Source organism: Pongo abelii, chromosome 15, assembly GCF_028885655.2.
Source record: "Pongo abelii isolate AG06213 chromosome 15, NHGRI_mPonAbe1-v2.0_pri, whole genome shotgun sequence".
NCBI lineage: Eukaryota > Metazoa > Chordata > Mammalia > Primates > Hominidae > Pongo > Pongo abelii.
This window is the reverse complement of record NC_072000.2, coordinates 65,082,587-65,103,154: the sequence shown is the minus strand read 5'-3', so window position 1 is coordinate 65,103,154 and position 20,568 is coordinate 65,082,587. Positions and strand designations below refer to the sequence as shown.

General features: G+C 37.2%; 4 protein-coding genes and 1 non-coding gene across 13 annotated transcripts in view; 2 read left to right on the top strand and 3 right to left on the bottom strand.

Moving 5' to 3' along the window:
- Window positions 1-7,268, bottom strand: part of SLC38A6 (solute carrier family 38 member 6) — a 96,513-nt gene extending 89,245 nt beyond the window's left edge. Inside the window, exons 1-3 of one of the 4 annotated variants that reach the window (XM_024231378.3) lie at window positions 7,006-7,268; window positions 5,750-5,880; window positions 3,581-3,654 (exon numbers count right to left, since the gene is read on the bottom strand). In XM_024231378.3, coding sequence (XP_024087146.2) covers window positions 3,581-3,654; window positions 5,750-5,880; window positions 7,006-7,110 — 310 coding nt within the window. In that variant the 5' untranslated portion in view covers window positions 7,111-7,268. Of the gene's footprint in view, window positions 1-3,580; window positions 3,655-5,749; window positions 5,881-6,696 lie in introns of all 4 variants that reach the window. The other 3 variants (XM_024231377.3, XM_054530713.2, XM_054530711.2) reach the window with 3 other exon arrangements.
- Window positions 7,229-16,954, top strand: TRMT5 (tRNA methyltransferase 5). Of its 5 annotated transcripts, none has more exons than XM_054530710.2 (6): window positions 7,275-7,364; window positions 8,163-8,281; window positions 8,492-9,147; window positions 10,742-10,866; window positions 12,272-12,923; window positions 13,204-16,954. In XM_054530710.2, the coding sequence occupies exons 3-6, from the start codon at window positions 8,601-8,603 to the stop codon at window positions 13,287-13,289; spliced, it is 1,410 nt and encodes a 469-aa protein (XP_054386685.1). In that variant the 5' UTR covers window positions 7,275-7,364; window positions 8,163-8,281; window positions 8,492-8,600; the 3' UTR covers window positions 13,290-16,954. The 5 variants fall into 5 exon arrangements, with proteins under 5 accessions (XP_024087143.2, XP_054386685.1, XP_002824859.3 ...); XM_009249135.4 differs by having other exon boundaries at window positions 7,342-7,425; XM_024231375.3 differs by lacking the exon at window positions 8,163-8,281 and having other exon boundaries at window positions 7,229-7,364.
- Window positions 13,967-14,075, bottom strand: LOC112128843 (U6 spliceosomal RNA). Its single transcript, XR_002911300.1, has one exon. It is a non-coding gene; the product is annotated as a U6 spliceosomal RNA (small nuclear RNA).
- On the top strand, window positions 15,755-16,954 carry LOC129049917 (non-histone chromosomal protein HMG-17-like). The gene has a single exon (XM_054530716.2). It carries the CDS (start codon window positions 15,755-15,757, stop codon window positions 16,142-16,144), a length of 390 nt encoding a protein of 129 aa, XP_054386691.1. The 3' UTR covers window positions 16,145-16,954.
- A 2,782-nt stretch (window positions 16,955-19,736) lies between these two features.
- Window positions 19,737-20,568, bottom strand: part of MNAT1 (MNAT1 component of CDK activating kinase) — a 236,485-nt gene continuing 235,653 nt past the window's right edge. Inside the window, exon 8 of one of the 2 annotated variants that reach the window (XM_002824810.6) lies at window positions 19,737-20,186. In XM_002824810.6, the coding sequence (XP_002824856.1) occupies window positions 20,066-20,186 (121 nt within the window). In that variant the 3' untranslated portion in view covers window positions 19,737-20,065. The remainder of the gene's footprint in view (window positions 20,187-20,568) is intronic. The other variant, XR_010136982.1, reaches the window with a different exon arrangement.

The following is a 20,568-nucleotide window of genomic DNA, read 5'->3' as shown; positions in this document are numbered from 1 at the left end:
GTAGAAGCTAAAATTTAGCTAAAACTTTCATGAAATGACAGGAAATGGTCTAGGAGTCTATAGATGACAACAGTAAGGAGAGCCGTAGATGGTATACATTCATGAGATTAAAAGCTGGGGGGTTCAAGGAGAGGAAGATGGTTGAGAAGCAGAAATGTGGGACAAACAGGACACCTATACCATCTTCAAATTAGTAGGAGAGACATAAAGAGAAAAGACTGACCACTTGAGAGAACTACAGGGAAGCCTCAGAGGAGGTTCTCGTAGTGTAAAAAACAGACAGAAATGTTCAGAAGAGAATTAGAGACATGTGAGTTTTGCTGATGATTGACTGTGAGTTCCAGAGAGCACAGTGGAAGGGTTTCAGGAGTTAGAGAGCAGTGGAAGACGAGGTCAGAAACAGATGACAGCCATATGGGGTGAGTCTGAGAAATGAAAGATAACCTAATATACTTGAAATGACTAACACAAATTGAGATAAATGGTATAATGTCATAATCCAAATGGTCTCAAGGCAAATAATGGTGACAATGCAGTGAGTAGTAGGGATCAACGACTAGGGAGTTGTGGTTTGGCCAGAGGTATGCAGAGTTCTAGGACTCTCATTCTCTCCAGTTGACAGTGACATGGAAGCCAGTGGAGGGGAGCTGTGGGTTTAGTATCAAAGCATGAGAAGTATTCCAAAAGAATGGCAATGAACCAACTATTTCTGAGATAGTAGTGTGTACAACACCCTGCAATCTTTAGGGATTTTTGCCCCAGTGGGGATTTTTGCCCCAGGGAGCACTCATTTGCCAAGGACTTGACATTTCATATACATTATTTTATTTCATTCTCAGAACAATTCCAAGAGGGAAGTGTTATCGTTGCCATTTTACAGATGACAAAACGAAGGCTAGAGAGAATAAGGTTCTTTACATTCCACCTCAGCTCCCATGAAAAGTCCTGATAGACCCCAAACTCTCCATAAAATCTAAAGTAGAATTTCATGTGAAGAAATCCTTTACTTTTATAAAGATGAAAATTTCTCTTTACCCTTTACCTCCAGCAAATAAATGAAGAAGTTATTTCATAAAAACTCATGATAGCTCTTTCTCTTACCAATGAATTCAATCTGAGCATAATAATCCTTTATGACAGTCCAACAAACTGTTGGGGGAGAGTTAGTTACGTATTATACTCTAGTCTTTATATATGAATGTATGTATTGAAAGAAAAAAAAAAAGGAAAAGCCTACCTCCACAGAGAATTTTACAAAGATTGAAGGAATTCAATCAATGGAAGACGGGTGAGTCAATGTGCAGGCAGAACCATGAAGTAGTTAGTTCATAGGCCCAAGTAGGCTACAGAAATCAAAGAAAAAGAGAAAAGAAAGAGAAACAGATATATTCACTTCATACGCCCCAGAGTTACAGAAAAGAACAAACACAGTGTCAGAATCTTAAAGTTAAATACATGTGAACTGAAGGAGTAAAAAATTAACATTACTTAGAAATCTCCACACATTGAATACTACTCCCACATAACCGAAATAAAACATTTTACTTAAATTAAAACTAAAATGAAGTTTTAAAATGAAGCTTGAAAGACATAATTGCCACGTAGTTGACTAAAGTATTAATCTTTTAACAGAATGAATTAAAAGAATCTACCAAGATGTTAAAGTATCACAATTAAGTAAAATTTTTTTCACATTCAGCAAAATTTCAATACATGCAATTAAAATTCAAGTTTCAGCAGGATTTACAAATATATTTATCTAAAGCTATTATTCCTAAATTCAGGATGCTTTTATGAACAACCTGTTACTTTAGGATTAATATTTGTACTGCTTCCTAGTATTTTTATCTGTCTGCACATTCACCCAAGCCCCTTGAGAGCAGAGGCATGCACTGGATGGCCAAAGCATTGTTAGAAGTTGTGGCTATAAACTGTGAATCCTAAACTAGATTTCCATAAGAATCACTTGGAGGACTTGTTAAAAACATATCTGGCACTGGATGGCCAAAGCACTGGTACAAGTTACAGCTATAACCTATGGATCCTAAACTGGTTTTGTCTTGTTAAAAACATATTCTTGAGTCTCACCTCAGATTTTTGAAATCAGAATCCCTGAGGCTTAGAGCTCTCTGTGTATAAAAAGATCTATGAGTATTTCTGATGATGGACAGGTTTTAGGAAAACAAACTAGAGCAGTAGTTTCAGAATTATTCTTAAGAGTCTTAAAATTCTTAAGAAACATCACTGGGCTTCACTCACCTGTTTCAGCACAGAATAGTCTCACTGATATAGTTTGGTTTGTCAGACCCCTCCAAATCTCAGGTTGAAATCAGATCCCCGGTGTTGGAGGTGGGGCCAAAGGGGAGGTGTCTGGGCCCTGGGGCCAGATCCCTCATGAATGGCTTGGTGCCTTCCTTGGGATAATGAGGGAGTTTTCACTTTTATTAGTTTCATGAGAGCTGGTTGTTAAAAAGAACCTGGCATGCCCTTCCTCTCTCACTTCCTCTCTTGCCATGTGATCTCTGCATATCCTAGCTCCCCTTCACCTTCCACAATGAATGAAAGCAGCCTGAGCCCCTTACTAGATGCAGATGGAGCAGAAAAGCCCCTCATAAGAAGGGCCATGCTTCTTGCAGAGCCTGTAGAACTATGAGCAAAATAAACCTCTTTTATTTATAAATTATGCAGCCTCAGGTATTCTTTTATAGAAATACTAAATGAATTAAGAAATCCATTTTTATCTATTTTGTGTATCTACTTTTCTTCTTAAAATCTGAAAATCACAAGGCCAGATAAAGCAAAACGAACTCATCCATATAAGAATTAAACCCATGATTTTGGCATCAAAGCTGACCTAATCCAAAGACAAAAGACACTAGACAGATAAAAAGACCAGGACTGATGAACACAGAATATCTGTTAATGACAAAAGGAAAACCTTAGAAAAGCACTTCTATAATATTTACTGGATTCTAAAAGAACTTATTCAATACATGACTGAATTGCATAATAAAATTCCAAATGGAAAAAAGTATATACACAAATATATTGAATTAACTGCACATACTTATTTCTCTTAGGGAAAAACTACCCTATTCTAGACTTGCAATTAAAAATACAAAGTGTGTCTAAATAAATTAAAGCTTTGTGACCTTACTTCCTACAATCCTAATTCTGCCATCCCTACCTCTGACTAGCAGGCAGATGGGGGCAGGGAAGGCAACAGTAGGTCTGAGAAGGTGTTCTCTCCTTGAGAAAATGATTTCCCCATAAGCATAAGGTTTGGATCCTTTGAACACCTTTTAGATCCTCCCATAATCTACTCTGCTCCAGAAAATTAGGTTGTGTTGTGGAGGAAAGCAGGTAAAAATGCTAGTTACCTCCTCTCATCCTGTGCTTGGATATTTCCCCACAGTATTGGGTCTGTATATCCTGGTTTTTCAAATTCTCCATTCCGATCACCCTATCTAATAAAAATGTATGCTCACTGGATATTAGATTTGAGACATCCAATTCTATATGTAGATACAAACCCAAGGGACTCCTTTATTAAATGAAGCAGCATAACATTTTTACTCACCTGTCTGAATACACATACTAAGCAGAAGATGGACTGAGTAAGAAGCCAGGAGAGCAACTGTCAGCAGCAAGAAGCTAAAACATAAAAGAACACCTGCTCAAATCCTCCCAAAAGTTTGTCTTTTGTATGGTGTCTCATTACAAAAACAAATTTCTTAACAGTCAAATATTCACAGGAACTATCTCTGAGTAGTAGAATTATGTTCGTTAAGGAAATTAAGAAGATACTTTTCTACTTTTTTGTATTTACCAATTTTATTTAAATGAAAATATACTGATTTTAAAATCAAAAAAGAAATAAAAACAAAACTTTTTTAAAAATACAAGCAAACTTCCTCATTTTGCAGTCTTGTCTGCTGACTGCTGAATCAGCCATTAAATAATCTTGTAATATTTCCTTTTTATGACTGGTTTTCTTCTTATTTTAAGTCTAAACAGAAGTTTTACTTATGCAATCTCATTGTCTTCTCTTTTTCCCTTCCTCCCTCTACTTCCAGTGATGTGGGCCTCCTTATCATACCTTCATCTTATTAAGGTGTATTTAAGATTTATTTAGACTGTATTTTCTAGCATCTATTAAACGCACACACTCTCCAAATCAAACTAAACTAAAATAATGTAGTTAATACACCTCTAATGATGCAATTTGAAAAATGTGCAAACAATGTAATGATTGAGGTCCTCTCACCAACAGTGTGAAAGAAAAAACTTAGATAATTTCCTATTCATTTTTAGGAAGACACCGGCAGGACAAGCTTCTATACAGCTACCCCCAATGAACTGCCCCAGTCATTGAAGAAATTTTCTCTCTGTGGTCCAGTTAATACTTGTCAATAAATAAAATTGAGAGGTAAAAGTACAAATGTCATTAAAATGACATCAGGAACTTCACAAAATAACAGTTTAGCATCACCAAAAATGATGGTTGCTATGACTGGGTGAGCACACATTCAGCAGTATATATCTGCATGTAAGACCCTGGTGCATGAATTAGGATTTTTCAAGGAGAATCAAAAAACAAGTCCTGACTATGTCTTGCTTAAGGTGTCACATATAGTTTTTAATTTTAAAAATAATGAAAGTTTGTGAGTACATTCCATAATAAAAGCGAGTTGGGTTACTTAAAAGTTGCTTTGCTTATCAAAAAATTCGGAATAAAAGCAGGAAATAAACCTAAAAGAGACTCCCTAGGCATTTTAAATTTCCTAGTAAATAGATCTGCTTCTACTGACAAACAAAGCCAACTTGTTCCTTCATTCTATTAGCCATGTGGTGCTAGATGCTAAGAATAAGGTCCAGTTATAAAGGATTTTTCTATTTTTAAAATTTTTTAGACAGGATCTCACTCTGTCACCCAGGCTAGAGTGCAGTGGCCCAATCATAGCTCACTGCAGCCTCAACCTCTCAGGCTCAAGCAATCCTCCCAAGTAGCTAGGACTACAGGCACACTCCACCATACCAGGCTAATTTTTGTATTTTTGGCAGAGATGGGGTTTCACCATCTTGCCCAGGTTGGTCTCAAACTCGTGGGTTCCAGTGATCTGCCTGCCTTGACCTCCAGTTATAAAGGATTTCAGTTTAGTGGGAATATTAATTTCCAAACATATCATTGTAACAATTATAATAACAGAATGAATATACAAAGTACTACGAAAGCACAGAATATCCAGGATTGTCTTCTATTTTGGGCAAACTGGCCTACAAGCCAAGTCCTGAAACATAAAAAAGAACAGGCACAAAACACATGCCTGGCCTCAGAAAGTGAAATAAGACTACTTAACAATACAAAGAGACAGCGAGGAATGAAAAGATTATGTGTTGCATTTGCACTCACAAAATTGCTGTTTGGAAGTTAATCTGCATGGCTTTGATTCACTTTGGCCAAGGAGATACAATGAATATGCCACTCTTAAGTGCCATATTTCATTATAAATGAAATGTGGATCAAGTTCCCATTTTTAAAAACTAGTCACACTTCTGTGTATTTAAGAAGCTACGTAGTAGCCCTCCAAGATACAGACTAGCAACAAGAATAACAAGAAAAATGCTAAAACCCCAGAAATAACTAACTAGAAATTGTATAATAGCAGCTTCTGGAATCTATCTCTCTACTTCTCCGTATATTATCAAAATGGAAAAAAAAATGTGATGGTAAAATACGAAGACTCACCTAAATCCAAAGACACCGGTATTAGCCATAACATAAGCTAAGCCAAGGATGCCACTTCCCATGATGGCATTCATCAAATTAAACACTGATAAACCAAATGAAACTCCTGGGGATCGCTGTCTGTGAAGTTCCTGTAAGCACACAAATTTAGTAGTGTTAAATGTTTGGATGGTGAAGTTAAAATTTCGTGAAGAAATTCCATAAATGAAAGATTATGGAAAAAAGCTGCAAACCACCAGGCTTTGTATGACACACTCGTTGCTCAACCAACACTAATTTCCTTTCCTTTCCTTCCCACCTCCCACTACTGCAGCTCCAGGAATCTAGTGTTTCTTAGGAAAATGATTTCCACCAGTACACAAGACAGGTAGGGTTCAGAAAGCGCCATGACTAACCTTGTGACTGCAAGAGATGAAGATAGGATAGGAATGGGGTGGGGAGAGAGACGAGGGATAAGGCCTCAGCTCATGTGATTACTAAAGAATTGCTGAGTCAACCTGGGACTGCTGTGAGCAGTTGTTCCTCCTCAATTACTAGGACTCCACAACTAATCTCTACTTATATATCTAATGAATTAGTTCTACCAAACTGGAAGGATGGTGAGGAATACCTTGCAATGACAATATTATAAATAGAAGCAATTCACGTTGTTCTGGCAGTATCCCTGAAAACATCCCCCTCCCCACAAACAGCACTGGGAACAAAGTCCTGGGAACAGCGTCTAGGACTCGAGTTAAAAAGCGGAGTGCCCACTGCACAGGCTTTAGGGTCAGGAACGTGCTATGCACTTACTACCAAGCCACTTCCATTCTACCGCTAAGAATTTCTGTATTAAAATGTTTATTACTCTCCCTCCCCCCATGACTAAGTTGGAAGAGGAAAATCCTGTGACTCTTGCAAAGACCTCACGAGACTGGTGGAGAAAATAAGGTGACAAAAATACTAACTAACAGCAGTGAATACATAATCCTATGGCCGCTCATCCCATCATGTTCGCAGCTTCCACTCAACGCTGCATCTCTTCCACCCGACGCTTTTCATCTTTTCTTTCTAGAGTATGCTAGGCTGCTATCACGTTCATAACTGCGCCAATCTCATCTGAATCTCGGCGGCTGCCTTCAGACCCCATCCCCCAGGGTTCAGGCTCCAGCATCTCCCCTGTCCCGGTGCAGTCCTCCTTTTCTGGGTCTTACTTGGCAGGCACTTGAGGGAAGCCGGAGGGCGTCAGCGCGGGGAAGCGAACACAGCCCACTTACGTTGCTTAGCAACGGACTCAACTCTTCGGCCTCTGCTTCTTCAGGCTGCTGGACAGAGACATAGCAGCCCCGTTCAGCGTTGAAGCTCCTCCAGGACGCCTCCATGCTGCTCTCCAGCCGACTACCAGGTCCATCTGCGAGCCTCTACCCCTGCCCTGTGCTCCAGTCGTCTGTCGCACCAGAGGCGGAGCTTTGAGCCCGGCCCTTCCGGCTTTCCGTACTTCACCAGGGCCTGGAAGGAGAGGAGCGAGTCGACGTGATCTGATGGCGCTCGCCCTCTCCGCGGCGAACAGTGATGATGTCATAGAAGACCCGCCCATCCACCCGCGACCCACATCCGATCGGTACCGCAGCGGGAGGTGAGGGGTCGGCTCGTGGATCCAGCTGCAGAGCGACGTGGGGAATTGGAATGGTGCTTTGGTGAGGTGGCGGCCGCGTTAGGGGCTAATGGTCCAGGGGAGGTACCAGCCCGCCCATGGCTGCTCTCTGCCTTGTGCTGCATGGGCACAGAAACATCGCGAGGTCACCCACCCGCCTAGGTGCTGAGCTTAGTTTCGAGTTACTGGATAGTAAGGAATGTTTCAAAAGCCTTTCGCCACATTTTACTGGTGGGAAAACCGAGACTCAGTAATTTATCCAGGGTCACCCAGCTGGTCAGCTGCTAGACCCAATTTGATCTCTGACGGTGAAGTTAGACTTCGTTGCTTTACAGGATTCTGGGACAGGGCCCTTTCCCCTTAGAAGTAAATTCTTTGGTATTTTAGAAGACAGTGAATAACTGTTACTATGCATATAACAATCAGCAAAGCTCTCGTCCTCAAAATACAGAAGCCTCTAGTTAAAGGCAGGACATGTGGCAGTAAAGCATCGAAAACAACAGAGCAATATATTAAGAACACAAGCACCGAAGTCAGTCAAAACTAGGTTTTAAACCATGCTTAGCCACTTATCAGCTGGGAGACTTTGGGTGGGTTACCTTACGTCTGAGCTTTAGTTTACTTATTTACAAAATGAGGGTGCAATACTGCACACCTCCCAAGATTCATAATGTACATAAAGCATTTAGCGCAGTATCTGACACAATAAGCACCCATAAGACTATCCTAATAAATATCATCACTAGTAATGGTCATGTATAATGACTATTTCATTTACAGATGACCATTTAACTCATACTTCAGCCTTCCAATCCCAAATGTATTATCTAGAAAATTGTGGATGAAGAGGATCACTGAGTATGGCTAATGGATCACTAAGCCCTCTGAACTGGGAGCAGGTGGGTTGAAGGTGTAAATTTAATATATACCACTATTATCTACCACTAATATGACTTCCTGAAAAAGTCATCCTAGTCTGGAAAAGATAGTGTACTTCCCACACATCACTAAACGTTTTATTTGTCAGCATTTAGCAGGTTATTTGAGGTAGTAGAGTTTAGATTTTTATTCTCAAAAGCTGTCGTGTGTGATTTTTTTTTTTTTTTAAGGATCTTATGGAGGCCATTTGGATTCTCAAGAAGACTTCTGAAACTGGAAAGCCATAGCATATCTGAATCAAAATCTTTGATTCCACTAGCTTGGACATCCCTGACACAGATGCTTTTGGAAGCACCTGGTATTTTCTTATTGGGTCAAAGAAAAAGATTCTCAACCATGCCAGAACTAGAAACACATAAGAGAGACTCTGAATTGTTTTCACCACCTTCTGGTGTCCGAGGCATGACGAAACTTGATAGAACAGCTTTTAAAAAGACAGTCAACATTCCAGTGCTTAAAGTGAGGAAAGAAATAGTCAATAAATTGATGCGATCCCTAAAAAGGGCAGCATTGCAGCACCCAGGCATAAGACGTGTGATTGAAGATCCGGAAGATAAAGAAAGTAGACTAATCATGTTGGATCCCTATAAAATATTTACTCATGATTCCTTTGAGAAAGCAGAACTCAGTGTTTTAGAGCAGCTTAATGTCAGTCCACAGATCTCTACATACAATTTGGAACTAACATATGAAAACTTTAAGTCAGAAGAAATCTTGAGAGCTGTGCTTCCTGAAGGTCAAGAGGTAACTTCAGGGTTTAGCAGGGTTGGACATATTGCACACCTAAACCTTCGAGATCATCAGCTGCCTTTCAAACATTTAATTGGTACGTGTGTCATAGTAATATTAATGTATTCGAAGGGAATTTGCAAATTGTTAATTTTAGCTTTAAAAATTATTATTTTTTAACGCCAAGTTACAGAGGCAGAACATTTTATCATGTTAACTTTAAGCTAGATCTTGAGCTACATACCCTCTTTTGAGGGCCATTTTGGAATATCTTCTTTAGAGTCATAGCAAGTTCCAAATACTGGTCCAGGCTTTTGTGTACACCAATACATCAGTGTAGATTAAACTTGAATCACATGCTTTGGCAGCTACATTGAGGAGAGATCTTTTTGGTACACAAGACTTGTTAGGCCTTCAGGTCTATGTTAAATACTAGGTTTCATAAATTTGGGTACTTTATAGTCAAAAGTGCAAGATGTTTACTTATGCTTTCATTGATTCAACCAATTGAGCCTCTTCTATATGTCAAGCACCATACTGTCCTGTTACGCATTTCTTTTGTTTTTATTGATGAAGGGAGTAATAATGGATAGTGGTAACATAAATACTTAAGCAGATCCTTGTAATTGTGACTGGGTACAAATGTCAAGTCTAGGCTTTCCTATGAGTCACTGCCTACCCTAATTCAAACATTCCTCTGGCATTCCTATTTTATAAACTTTCTTTCACAGAGGCACTCATACATTAAAAGTGAAACATTTTCATACAGTAGTAATTTTAAAGCTTTTACTGTAGACCTTCAGAATAGTTTTTAAAAATTTATAAATTTCATTCCTCATTTCAAACTAAATTCTGTACCTCAAAAGTTGAGTTCAGATACATGAAGCAGAAAGGGTAAGAACAATGAGTAATTTGTTTATTGATACTATATTAAAAAACAAGTATCTGATTATCAGAAATGGGACAAATGCTGGTTGTATTTCAGGATACTGTATAATTGGGTACTGTGTGCTGATTTACAAATCAAGTTATGCAGTGAGATAGCATATAGATTTTTATAACTTTTTTAAAGTGCTAACTAAAAAAATAGATTCATCAAAAGGCCATGAGTATGCCAGTTCTGTAGCTTTTTTGCTCTGAAGTAAATGAACATTTAATTTAGATAGGACTCTAAATAATCTATGTTTCTTTTTTTTTGGAAACATTGTTTTGCCGGCATATATTTCTAAAGTGGTGGCATTTGTTCCAAAGCCACAGTAAAACAGACATTTGGCTTGAGGCCAGTGGAACCGGCAGATGTTTTACTGTTTTCTGAGGCCATTTGTTGCCAGGGTCCTTTACATCTCTTTCCATTCTTTCCCAATTCCTTGTGATCTACCTTTTTGGTTCCTTGTTTATTGGTTCATTTGAAAAGATTTAGTAAAACATGGAAAAAACATTAGGTAGACCCAAACTCCTCAAAATATTTTCTTTAAAAATGTACCCAACATTTTGTGTGTACATATTAGCAACTGTCAGACGTTAACTTTAGTCATCTGTTGAATTTTTTAAATTGCATGCCACATTACACACAGTAGGTGCAGTCTTTATCAACCAAAAGAAATACAACTCATTTCTGTTTCATATTAACAATGTTAGCTTTTATTTTGCAACCAATAGGCAGTATTATGGATTTTCATTTTTTCTTTTAGGCCAGGTTATGATTGACAAAAATCCAGGAATCACCTCAGCAGTAAACAAAATAAATAATATTGACAATATGTACCGAAATTTCCAAATGGAAGTGCTGTCTGGAGAGCAGAACATGATGACAAAGGTATATTTTATTATCTCCAAGTAAGGTGTATATCAATATTACGTTTAGAATCAGAATAGATGACAAAGATTTAAAATACTTGTAACATCCAGTGTTGGTGAGTATGTGAGAATGTGATCACTTATGTATGCTATTGATGGAATAACATTGATAAAGCCTTTTCAGAAGAATTGGTTAAATTCTCATATAGTGATACAATGGAATATTTCCATCATTAAAGTTTTTTTAGCTCCATATTTGTTAAAATAAGTTGTCCGTCGATAGGTTGACAATGGACAATTGCCAGAAAGCAATATAAGTGACAAAAAGCAAGTTATAGAACAGTATGTATAAAATATTTCTTGAGATATATTTAAACCTTCTAGGTTATACCCAGAAAGACTTTTAGTTGGCAGAAATTTGCAGGAACATTTCCACCTCTGTTACCTTAATAATTTGGCCGGAAGCATTTGATATGGTTGGGAGAAGGAAAAAAAAAATACATACCAATTGGGAATTAAGGTCCTGGAAAGCAGAAGATGGAAGATGTATCTATCTATGAGATTTATAGAACTTACAAACTTTCTGGCCTTTGATTCTTCATGCATAAATTATTGAGTTTAAGATGATGGCTGAGGTCATACTTCATGACTGTAACTTAAGTTTTATTTTCTGTTTTTTAACGTGTCTACTACAATAGACGCAAAAGAAATGTTAAAAAGTCTTTTGTTCAAGAATTAGCTTCACTGTATATATTTAGTTTACCCATGAAAACTCAAATTTGGGAAAGAGAATGTGGGAATGATTCATTCTATACACTGGCTCTAATTTATAGACATCAAATTTGCAAAGTTCAAGTAGCTGGCTAAAAACATAGTAAAATACCTCAAAATTCAGTGACACATCTACCATGGCTCCCTTTTACAAACACAAAACTAAATGAGGGAAGCTTGTTTGCTGCATAGAATTACTGTCTGCTGCATAGAAGTACTGTCTGCAACTTGGCTACCCACCATGAAGATATGGGTGGTGTGTTGTTTCAAAATTGTAGGTCTTGCCTTGTCTATCTGGTGACATAAGAGTATAATTAAGCCAGTTAATTGGCCTGTCTGAAAAATTCCTCATGTGATATGGTAACTACTTTATGGCCATGGCCCCTATAGGATTGAGATGGAGAGCCACTTGGCTTTAAAGAGGTGACTTTTTCTCACGAATAAGTCTAATGCAGTATATTAATTGGCCTTGGGAATAGCATAAACACCAGGAGTCTAATTAAAATGCCTTTAAATGCACTGTTGTTTGGCTCTTACAGTAGTAAATTTAAATGTGTATGTGTTTGCCTGTGTATATACACAGCCTATCCAATATCAATGGTTAGGATTTAGGACCAAGGAAATTAACCAAAAAGCATAACACCTTTTTTCAGGTTCGAGAAAACAACTACACCTATGAATTTGATTTTTCAAAAGTCTATTGGAATCCTCGTCTGTCTACGGAACACAGCCGTATCACAGAACTTCTCAAACCTGGGGATGTCCTATTTGATGTTTTTGCTGGGGTTGGGCCCTTTGCCATTCCAGTAGCAAAGAAAAACTGCACTGTATTTGCCAATGATCTCAATCCTGAATCTCATAAATGGCTGTTGTACAACTGTAAATTAAATAAAGTGGACCAAAAGGTGAAAGTCTTCAACTTGGATGGGAAAGACTTCCTCCAAGGACCAGTCAAAGAAGAGTTAATGCAGCTGCTGGGTCTGTCAAAAGAAAGAAAACCCTCTGTGCACGTTGTCATGAACTTGCCAGCAAAAGCTATAGAGTTTCTTAGTGCTTTCAAATGGCTTTTAGATGGGCAGCCATGCAGCAGTGAGTTCCTTCCCATAGTGCATTGTTACAGCTTTTCCAAAGATGCTAACCCTGCTGAGGATGTTCGGCAAAGGGCTGGAGCTATGTTAGGCATTTCTCTGGAGGCATGCAGTTCAGTTCACCTGGTAAGAAATGTGGCCCCAAACAAGGAAATGCTGTGCATCACCTTTCAGATTCCTGCCGCTGTACTCTACAAGAACCAGACCAGAAATCCAGGTGAGCAGTTTCTGGCAAATTAAATGTAAACCTTGCCGTTCAATTGTAACTAGTTCCTCCCAGTTTTACAAATTTTCATGCAGTATTAGTTCAGTCTAATAGAAAGCTACTCTGTTAGTTCAGTCTAATAGAAGGCTATTTCATTAAAATAGTAAATCTGCAAGAATGTTATTTCATGTTTAAGTTGACCAGATTAAAAATGCTTATATTATTTGTTTTTTTAAGAGTATTTTCAACTGTTAATATCTTACCTAAAATAGGTTTTCTGGATTTGTTACAGAGAATCATGAAGATCCGCCTCTTAAAAGGCAGAGGACAGCTGAAGCCTTTTCAGACGAAAAAACACAAATTGCTTCAAACACTTAATTGGAAATGTTTTCTCCATCTCCCTACCAGACTTACATGTAGTGAAATATAATTTGTATTATTTAATAAAATTTTAGGGTTCGGTTTTTACTATTGAACCCTTGTACTTTGCCTTATTTTACAAATTGAGGATTACCAATTAAACTTTAACTGAACTAAGGCTACCAAATACATTCCCTGTTATCTAAATTATAACATACAATTATTTTATAACTTAAATTATATCTAATTTTTATTAGATAAATATGAATAAATATTTTCTCTCAGGGAAAATAATTTTTGAAAGTAGGGTGATTGAGTACTAACTAGGAAGGTATTAACACCACTTTGTAGTTGTCCTTTACATAACTACTCCTTTACTGCCAATTAACTGTCACCGTAAAAGCAATAAAAAATGAAATTATTTAGAACGGGGCAGGCAAACTACATCCTGCAGGCCAAATCTGTCCCACCACCTGTTTTCATATGGCCTGTGGCCTAATAATGTTCTTACATTTTCCATTGGTTGAAAAATAATCAAAAGAACATTTTGTGACATGTGAAAATTGTATGACATCTATTATGTATCCGTTTTAAAAATTAGAATTGTATGAAATTAAGAGTTTCAGAGTTCATAAAGTTTGATTGGAACATACCATGCTCATTAGTTTACGTATCATCTGCAGCTGTTTTTTGTTTTTAATATGCAATGCTTCACGAATTTGCGTGTCATCCTTGCGCAGGGACCATTCTAATCTTCTCTGTACCATTCCAGTTTTTTAGTATATGTGCTGCTGAAGTGAGGACTGCAGCTGCTTTCTTGAACAATAGAGTTGAGTGGTTGCAACACACACTGAATGTGACTGTCATCACTTCACACTGCTGTTTGGCACATCACAAATCACTGCTGTGGTTGTAACAACAGCATTTTGAGTGCCATGTATATCACATGAACCCACATTTTATTTTTTGTTACCAGAGCATATCTATTATAGCAAAACAAGAAAAGTGGACTTTGTTGTATTTTTAAAGTACAGTAGGCTGTGAATTATTTTGATGTTGAATTAGATGACAAAGCATCTATATAGCTAAGCTAAAAGAATAACCATTGACATTACCAGACAAACCACTTATCATAGTATTCCCAACTCACAGGCAAGCAACTGTTAGAAAAATTAGAAAATTTAAAATGGAAATAACAAAGCAGAATTTCTTCACAAAATGAAAATGAGGCTGCAACGAAAGTAAGTCTCTAAGTGAATCATTTGTTAGCCAAGCAAAGCCATTTATTGATGGTGTGAATTAATTATGTTTGGATGCAGCAGCTGAATATGTCCAGAGAAAATAAACTTGATTAAGATTACTGGCCTTTGGCAAGAACAGTTGCTCAAAGAGTTAAGGACATTGAAAGCGACATAAATAGTCACTTAAAAAAGGAAATGATTCTGGATGGTTCTTTGACTCTATTTTTATTTTTACTTAGAGACAGGGTCTTGCTCTGTCGCCCAGGCTGGAGTGTAGAGACACAGTCACAGCTCAATGTAGCCTTGAACTCCTAGGCTTGAGATCTTCCCATCTTGGCTTCCCAAAGCATGAGGGTTACAGGCGTGAGCCCTTATATGTGGCCCTCGTGAATGGTTTAGCACTATCCCCTTGGTGGTGTCCTCACGATAATGAGTTATGAGATCTGGTTGTTTAAAAGTATGTGGCACTCGCCCCCCACACTCTCTTGCTCCTGCCTTCGCCATGTGAAGTGCCTGCTCGTATTTTGCCTTCTGCCATGAGTAAAAGCTTCCTGAGGCCTCCCCAGAAGCAGATGCCAGTGCTATGCTTCCTATAGCCTGCAGAACTGTGAGCCAATTACACCTCTTTTCTTATAAATTACCCAGTATCAGGTATTTCTTTATAGCAATGCAAGAATGGCCTAAAACACAAGGCAAAACAACTTTAATATGGTACAGTCATTTTGACAATCGATATTTGAATCACAATATTTGATGACAATATCCTTACACATTTGTCATACTACCAAAGTTAAAACAAGAAACAAGATTTCCATTCCCACAAATTTTAGTGAGTATATTTTCTGAGTTCAGCATTTTTAGGGACCTGGGTGCAAGTGCAAAGGAAATTTCCCTGTTTCAAAATCTATTTAACTGCAATTGAGGCAATTCAACCTAATTTTCCATAAGAAGTGATTAAAATAATGACATGCTAAAAGGCAAATTACAAGGGAAGAAATCTAAAAGAATTTTACAAATGCTTTCCAAGTGATGAATATGCTCAGTTAATTTCATATGCTCCTGGATTGATAGCAGTATTTGGCAATACCTATCTGTATGAGAAGACATTTTAAAAGATGAAATGTGTAAAATCTTATTACCATTAGTATTAATGGTTAATGATGGTTAATGATAACCATTAATAGGCAATCATTTATAACTGATTTTGATCACAGGGAACACTTAGAACCCTGATCAGAGGCAATGTTATTCTCACCAAAAAAGGCATTACAAAAAATTGGACTACATTTTGAATTTTGTCAATTAAAAAAGCGTGGGAGCAGTGTGAAGGAGAAGAGGCAAGAACGACCCCCGGACCAACCAAAGCCCACGCGCTGCTTCGTCCCACATCCCGCCACCGCTGCTGCCACCATGCCCAAGAGAAAGACTGAAGGGGATGCTAAAGGAGATAAAGCCAAGATGAAGGATGAACCACAGAGAAGATCTGCGAGGTTGTCTGCTACACCTGCTCCTCCAAAGCCAGAGTCCAAGCCTAAAAAGGCCCCTGCAAAGAAGGGAGAGAAGGTACCCAAAGGGAAAAAGGGAAAAGCTGATGCTGGCAAGGAGGGGGAAGGTGCTGGAGATCCCAAGTGAAGTGTGTGCATTTTTGATAACTGTGTACTTCTGGTGACTGTACAGTTTGAAATATTCTTTATCAAGTTTTATAAAAATGCAGAATTTTGTTTTACTTTTTTAAAGCTATGTTGTTAGCACACAGAACACTTCATTGTTGTTTTTGGGGGAAGGAGTACATGTCACTAATAGAATATCTCTGAAGCTGGATTGATGTGGGGAAAACACCTTTCCCTTCTAGTTTTGAGAGAATTCCTCTTGGCTCCCAGGAGGAGGGATTCCCTGACTTTGACACACATGGCCACCTTGGCACAAAAGCCTTGTGGTATGGAAAAACAAATTCGTTTTTATGTCTTCTTTTCCCTTTCCATCTCTCAGCATAGACTTAATCCCCTTAAGCCCAGACATCTGTTGGGACCTGACCCCCATTCATTGGTTACCAGTGTGTCTGGCAATCTGGACTTTCCAGTGATGCCACTGAGATGGCACCTGTCAAAAGAGCAGTGGTTCCATTTCTAGATTGTGGATCTTCGGATAAATTCTGCCATTTTCATTTCACTTCCTGAAAGTCAGGGTTGGCTTGTGAAAAGTTGTTAAACAACATGCTAAATGTGAAATGTCAACCCTCACTCTAAACTTTCACTGTTCAGAGCATCAGATAAGGACTTCATTGGGTTTTATAGTGGCTGATTTTTGGTAGTCCATTGAAGAAGAGAGTTTGAAAGTTGTATACTGTTAATGACTGTCTGCCCATGTCCTGCCTGAAATACCATGATTGTTTACGGAAAATATCTTTAATAAAGCTGGATACAGTTTGAAAGAAAAAAAAAAGTGTGGCAATTTGTTTTAGCTTGTTCTGTAAGTACCTACGTAATATCCTCGATTTTGCTTGTTACTGTGCAAAGCCTAAAATATTTACTGTCTGGCCCTACAGAAAATGTTTAAGAACCCTAATCTAGATCATTAATTACAAATTCAAATGCCTTCAGAAGTCTGGCAGGTCATGTAAACAAATGAAGGCAATAAATGGTAAGCAGTATAGGGATGTAATGAACTGGAACACTCATTCCTTACTTAATTCAAATTGTTTTGAAACAACCCAAGTATTGTACATTGATGTCCTAGGTTATGAAGTATATGTACAAATGATGTTCTTATTTATACATGTAAAGTGGTAAGACTCTTGTCTCCATTTAGTTACTCTGGACAAAATATGCAATATGTAATTGTAAAGAAAACAGAATCCCTAGATGTATCTATTAACGTTTTAACTTCCCCCTTTTCTTTCAGAGTGGATAAGTGAATATGTGATTATTCATTATTTAAATCTAGGTCCACCCTAAACTTTCAGATGTGATACCTAGTAAATGAATTCCTGATGAATCTACTAGAAAATGACAGCTAGAAAGCTGGAAAGCTCGTTAGATACAATTTTTAATTTTGTTAACTTTTTGACAGGTTTTCTACCACCTTAATTGGATTTTAACATAATTATCTGACAACCTGTTGAGAGCCTAAAGACAACTTCTAAGGGAAGCATAGTTGAAATATTCATTGAATCAAATTAAGGAATACTAACTAATCATGTATACTAACTATGATGTAAATGTATTCTGTACCATTAATATCTGCTTAAGAGGGAGTATAGTTATTAGTAAAATTATTTTCTACATCATGAATTTCTCAGAACTTCTCTTAGGACATCAACAAGATCATTTAGTTGATGTCATTTATATCTCATAAAAGATCTAGATACTTGATCTGTAGGACTTCCTGGAAGTCTTATGAAGTTCGACTACCCAGGACTAGTTTTAGCACAGCAGTTGTTTGACAGTCATCTCTAGAGCATGGCTTCTGGAGTCTGGCTTCCTGAGTTCAAATCCCAGCTCTGCTATTTTTAAGTTATATGACTGTTGGCAACTTACCTAACCACTGTCTCAGCTTCCTCATCTGTTAAAATGGGGAAAATACTAGTAGAACTGTTTTGAAGATTAGGTAATACACAAAGCATGAAGCAGTGCCTGGGACACAGGTAATACAGTAGTTGTTAACTGTTACTTCTGTACTCATATTATAAAATACTTGAAGACTTAACTCATGTAGATGAAAGATATGTACAGCCTTTGTCTCTGAGAGTAAATCACTTGGATGGTAGGGGATAAGCACATCAATTTAGAATATTTCTGTTGTTTAGTAGATTCAGTGAATCCACTAAACCTCAGTGAATTGTCACTAAGTTATTTTTCACCATTACCTTTGATCAAATAAGGTCAGTTAACTTCTAAATTTGGCCTATTGAACCAAGTACAGCAATAGCAACTACAAAATATTTACAAATGTATAAAGGTTTTGGAATTTATTTGCCAAACCAGGTGCATGCAATTTCCACAATAAGGCAGGCTCAAAACAAGTCTTAAAAGCCTTTGATATGTTTTATTAATTATTCTTTTTAAAATACATTTATAAAAGGTATGAGAACAAGCAGTAGTGTTTCTTTTCAAAGGACTGGATTCCTTATTTTTGCAATTGGCTGATGCAAAGCCTTAACTCTACATTCAATGTTCTAACTATTCTTTGAACAGATTTATAGACTGTACTTAAAAACACTAATCTTCAGTTCGGGAATACCTAATAGATACAGGAATAGGATATGCAGTCTGGTAGAATGTAGATGGAACTGGACTTTGATTAAAAAAAACAAAAACCTGCATTCTAATTCTGGCTTTTTACTAACTTGTGAATATGATCTTTGTCTACTCAATTATTTGATGCCTTGGTTTTCTCATTTAACAAAGATAGAAGTACAATAAAGATGAAGATGTATTGCTAAAATTAATACCTGCTTAGTAAAATAAGATGGAGTTGTTACAGATGGATAGTCCATCCTAATGTAACCACAAGTCTTGTTTCACCTAAGTTTCTACCCATAAAACTAACATCTGTTGTAATAGAGATTTGGTAGGAAATCCCTTAATTTCCTTAAGAAACTATATCCCATATCCAATGCTATATGTAACAGACTCATACGAGGTTGAGATGCTGCAAATATCATCCTATTCATATCTAAACTCTTTAAGCAAAACCCTGGTAATAATAAAAGCCTTTGAAGTTTCAACAAAAAAACTATCAGTATACAATTTATACATGGGGAATTGTACTTAAAATGTACCTTCTCCAGTCTCCAAAGGATTCATCATAAAATGAGCTCACATTGGAGGTGAAAGGTGTCATTTAAGTATTAAATTTTATTAACTTCTTTGAATGTGTCACTAAAGCAGGTTAATGCTGGGTTCTGTTTTATCCTGGGTGTGGCTCACAGCTGGGAACTATAACACCTTGATCAAGGTTTGCCTCATTTCCACTGCTTAAAACAGGCATTGAGTCCTTACTATTGAGGGAATGACATTATCATGGGTCAGGTTTTTCTTGCCATAACTTGGTCAAAGGAAATATATCCACTTGTCTGGACTAGTATTAACAAGACATTAGGAAAAAGGGGAACATTTTATGAGAAGAAATAATAGACTTGGATATTAACAGTAAATGTTGTAATCAAAATGGTATTTAAAATGTGTTCAAGTAAAACACTGTAATAAGAGAAAAACCACAGAACTTAATATAAATTACAGCTTTATTTTTTAAAAAGATTTTATAAGTCTGTCACAACCTCAAACATATAGGTGAATTATTTATTCCTCTCTTCCATCAGATGAGGCTTATTGTGTCAAATCCTCTGAAAAATATAAGTAAAAATTCTTTTTCACAAATATATGTCCCCTATATTACTCAACTTAGTTCTGAAATTTTCTCTTTATAAATACTTTAACACAGCTGCTAGTGGTAGGACTGTGTTGTGCAGCTGCATATAGCTATAATTTTACAAGTCTGCTTTACTTTTGCTAGCTCCCTGGTTCAGCTCCAAGGTCCAAATCTTATAAATGGTTAACTGGGCTGCCAGAAAAGCCCACTGAATGCATCCTGTAGTGCTCTGTGACAAGCAAGAGAAGAAGTATAGCCTCCAGCAAGGTCCTGTGGTGAGGCAGTTCTGACATGGTTTAAATACCTAAAACAAAACAAGAAGTGTAGCATTGATATAAAAAGCAAATATAAATCGGTAACATTTTAAAAAGCAATAGTAAAACTGATTCAAATTTTAAAGAGGAATTCTGAGATTGAAATATTCAGACTTTTATTATAAATAGATTATTATCTTTCAAAACGAAACATGCCGATTGTACATGGAGTGCCTAAACTAGTACTAAATTACATAGCAAATTACCACAGGGTCTAAAAACAGTTCTGAAAGAGGTTTCAAAAATAATTCTAAAATATTCACTGCTTCACAATTTTCAGAGCTGATTTGTTTTGTTGGCTGTCTTTTGGACACCTAACTAATGCTCTCCTTCCTGGCATATGCTTAAGAAATACACAGTATCACAATACTA